Source organism: Dendroctonus ponderosae, unplaced genomic scaffold, assembly GCF_020466585.1.
Source record: "Dendroctonus ponderosae isolate FM_Combo_2020 unplaced genomic scaffold, Dpon_F_20191213v2 Dpon_F_20191213_11, whole genome shotgun sequence".
Taxonomy (NCBI): Eukaryota; Metazoa; Arthropoda; class Insecta; order Coleoptera; family Curculionidae; genus Dendroctonus; species Dendroctonus ponderosae.
Window position 1 is genome coordinate 7,677,764 of NW_026017213.1, and position 2,656 is coordinate 7,680,419.

The following is a 2,656-nucleotide window of genomic DNA, read 5'->3' on the forward strand; positions in this document are numbered from 1 at the left end:
TCGTCGCAAGAAAAAACATTGCTTTTCATTTAGGAACATCACGGCTAGCTGCTTTCAACCATAGAACTTTACGTGCAAAATAATGAGGAACAGTTAAAAAGAGTTTGTTTGGAGCACTTATTGAGGCATCCTGGCACAAAACACCACTTATTTTGTGATCCATATATGTCACTATTTTCCATTGTGCAAGATAATAAAAACAATCAATAAAATAACGATAATCACAATAACTTAAATAATAAAACAAAGCTGCGAAAACAACAAAATAAACAGGAGACACTTTGTTGATATGACCTGCTACGTCACAATCGGGATAGGCAACCGACGATACGGATTCGGCGTTTTTGGCGGAAAATATCTGATTTGAATTTAAATTCGCTTTAAAATTATTATAGACTTTTTTGCAAAAAAATTATATCACTGCAGTGTTTGCCATAACTACTTTCTATATATCAAAACTAAAAAAAAGTGAACACCCTATTGCACCTTAATGCCTGACTCCACGTTTCGAATCATGCACTTTTCGTTTTTTTTGCTTCACTACATCAGGATTCATTGGATCTTGAATCACATTCAAACGCGAATTTTTGGGTTTTACTGGCTCAGCAAATTAACGTGGACGTGACAGGAAAACGGGCAGAAAAATAAATCTTTTTGGACACGGACTGTAGATGGTGCTAGCAAAAGAAGGAGCTGAAAATGAGCAAAACCCATGGCGAACCTTGCAAGTTCCTCTATCCCCTGAGCAAAATCTTCTGCCCCCTATTCAGTTTCATTTATTAGCCTCCATAGAGCGCAAGCAGAACATGAGGTGGACAATTCAAATTCCCAGCTCATTTTTCTTGCGCGCAGCAACAGCAGCCACTAGAGCTGCGCCCCTACCACTTCCATCTTCAGAGAGCATCAGCTGGAACTTGTACCCTGGAGCGATCAGCTCGTTCATTTTTTCCGTCATAATTCTCCTGGAAATCATCGGCGCTTTACCTACTTTTGGGTAACTTTAGCTGTCCAACCTGAAATGCGGGTGATTCTTGTATACTGAGCCATCGATCCCGACCACCACGTAGGGTTCCTGCATTTTTTCGATCAGGACGCACATGGAGGCGCCGATTAAATGGGCAGACCGTCTCGATACTGTTTGGCAGATGTAGCGAAAGTTCAGCATGTCTTCTTTGGAGGCGTTTTCTATGCCCAAACTGCCTAGGATCTCTTTGGTTGTCTCTTGCGTTTCCACTGGTTCTGACTCGACTTGCGACATCATTTCGCAGGAAAACGCGTTACTGAAAGCTGGCGCTTTATTTGTGGGAGTTTGCAGGAATGTTGCCTACCTGGTTTCCAGAGCGGTTGCAGCAGTGGTATCAAAGAGCAGCCCTTCTTTCACCAAGGCGAGAGCCCGCAGGCGCACCAGCTCCCCCAGATACATCCCCGATACGCACTTTTCGTGTATTTGCCCGCCAGGGTTGATGCTGTTCTCATCCACCATCCGGTCTTCCTCTGTCCTGATGAAATCCAGCGCCCCATCCTCTCCAAAGGCCCCCATCTCCAGATTAATAATAACCTTGCCAGTGCCCATATCGGGTTCGTTGAACAGTTCAGCGTTAGTTTGGGTTTCGTAATAGCATCCGTTACTGCCAGTCCCGATAATCAGACCAATGCGACAATTGGGATTCTTCCAGGCACAGGACATTAAGGTTCCGGTCGTATCGTTTAGCACTGCACACACATCGATTTCCACATCATTTCTGCGCTGGATGGCCTCGATGAGCCATTGAACCACGTCTTGGCCTACCACGTCCTCACAATTGAAGCCTTTGGTCCACCTGCGCAAGATCCCAGAGCAGAGCCCCACTTGGGTAACTGGAAAACTGAACGTGAAGCCCAGAGGGAGGTTCTCCGCCTGCACGCCATACTCTTGGGCGAACTCCGCCAGGCATGCCGCGATGTGGTCGAAGAGCGCAACTCCAGATCCAGTCATGACCTCATGAGGAACGGCGAAGACTTTCGACTGCATCTCGCACTTGTTTGCGTCCAGATCTACTAGCAAAGTCCTGAAGTTGGTCCCTCCCAAATCCAGTGCTAGGAACTTGCCCACTTCGGTGCCATCAGGCAGGTCTTGCACGTAGGTGGGGAAGCATTTGATCACCGCATCTTCATGCGTGGCCTTTTTTAGACCTCTTTCGATGTTTTCCCGGAAAAGTTGCATCTCTTTGCGGAGGGTCTCGTTCGTGAGGACCATGTCTTGCATGCGCTCTTTAACAGCGGCTGACACCAGAGGGTCCAGCAGGTCTTCGACTCTGATGGTGGCGATGGGATTGCAGATTTTACTGCGGCAAGCCATTTGCGATTGTGCACGTGAATTTGGAACGGCTGGACAGTCATTGATTGACAATTGGGGAGAGGTTGAAAAGAGAGTGTTCGAAAATGGCGATTTTTCAATTCTCTAATCGCTCGCTGTTGACAAGGGCGGATCCAAGGGGGGGGGTCATGGGGGCATTTTTTGAGAAAACAAGCATTTTTTGAGCAAGCATTTCTTGAGAAAACTGCCATTTCCTTATCAATGATTCACTTTCTAAAAAGGCCATTTATTTCTCTCTAGAATGACGTACAAATGAGCGTTCTTGCTCATTTTGCCTCCGAGAAATGAGCAAAAACGGGA

The 2,656-nt window shown here is 46.2% G+C and overlaps 1 protein-coding gene across 1 annotated transcript; it reads right to left on the bottom strand.

Moving 5' to 3' along the window:
- Positions 1-760: 760 nt before the first annotated feature.
- On the bottom strand, positions 761-2,393 carry LOC109537615 (hexokinase type 2). The gene is made up of 3 exons (XM_019904423.2): positions 1,329-2,393; positions 1,014-1,280; positions 761-962 (listed from the first exon to the last, which is right to left on the bottom strand). Exons 1-3 carry the CDS (start codon positions 2,336-2,338, stop codon positions 821-823), a joined length of 1,419 nt encoding a protein of 472 aa, XP_019759982.2. The 5' UTR covers positions 2,339-2,393; the 3' UTR covers positions 761-820.
- Between the last annotated feature and the right edge of the window lie 263 nt (positions 2,394-2,656).

What these genes read in the sequence shown, in the direction of transcription:
- LOC109537615 (XM_019904423.2), bottom strand. Translation starts at nt 2,338, where the DNA reads ATGGCTTGCCGCAGTAAAATCTGCAATCCCATCGCCACCATCAGAGTC. An exon ending in GCAACCGCTCTGGAAACCAG is followed by an intron (nt 1,281 to 1,328) that starts GTAGGCAACATT and finishes GCCAGCTTTCAG; the next exon opens with TAACGCGTTTTCCTGCGAAA. An exon ending in AAGAATCACCCGCATTTCAG is followed by an intron (nt 963 to 1,013) that starts GTTGGACAGCTA and finishes GATGATTTCCAG; the next exon opens with GAGAATTATGACGGAAAAAA.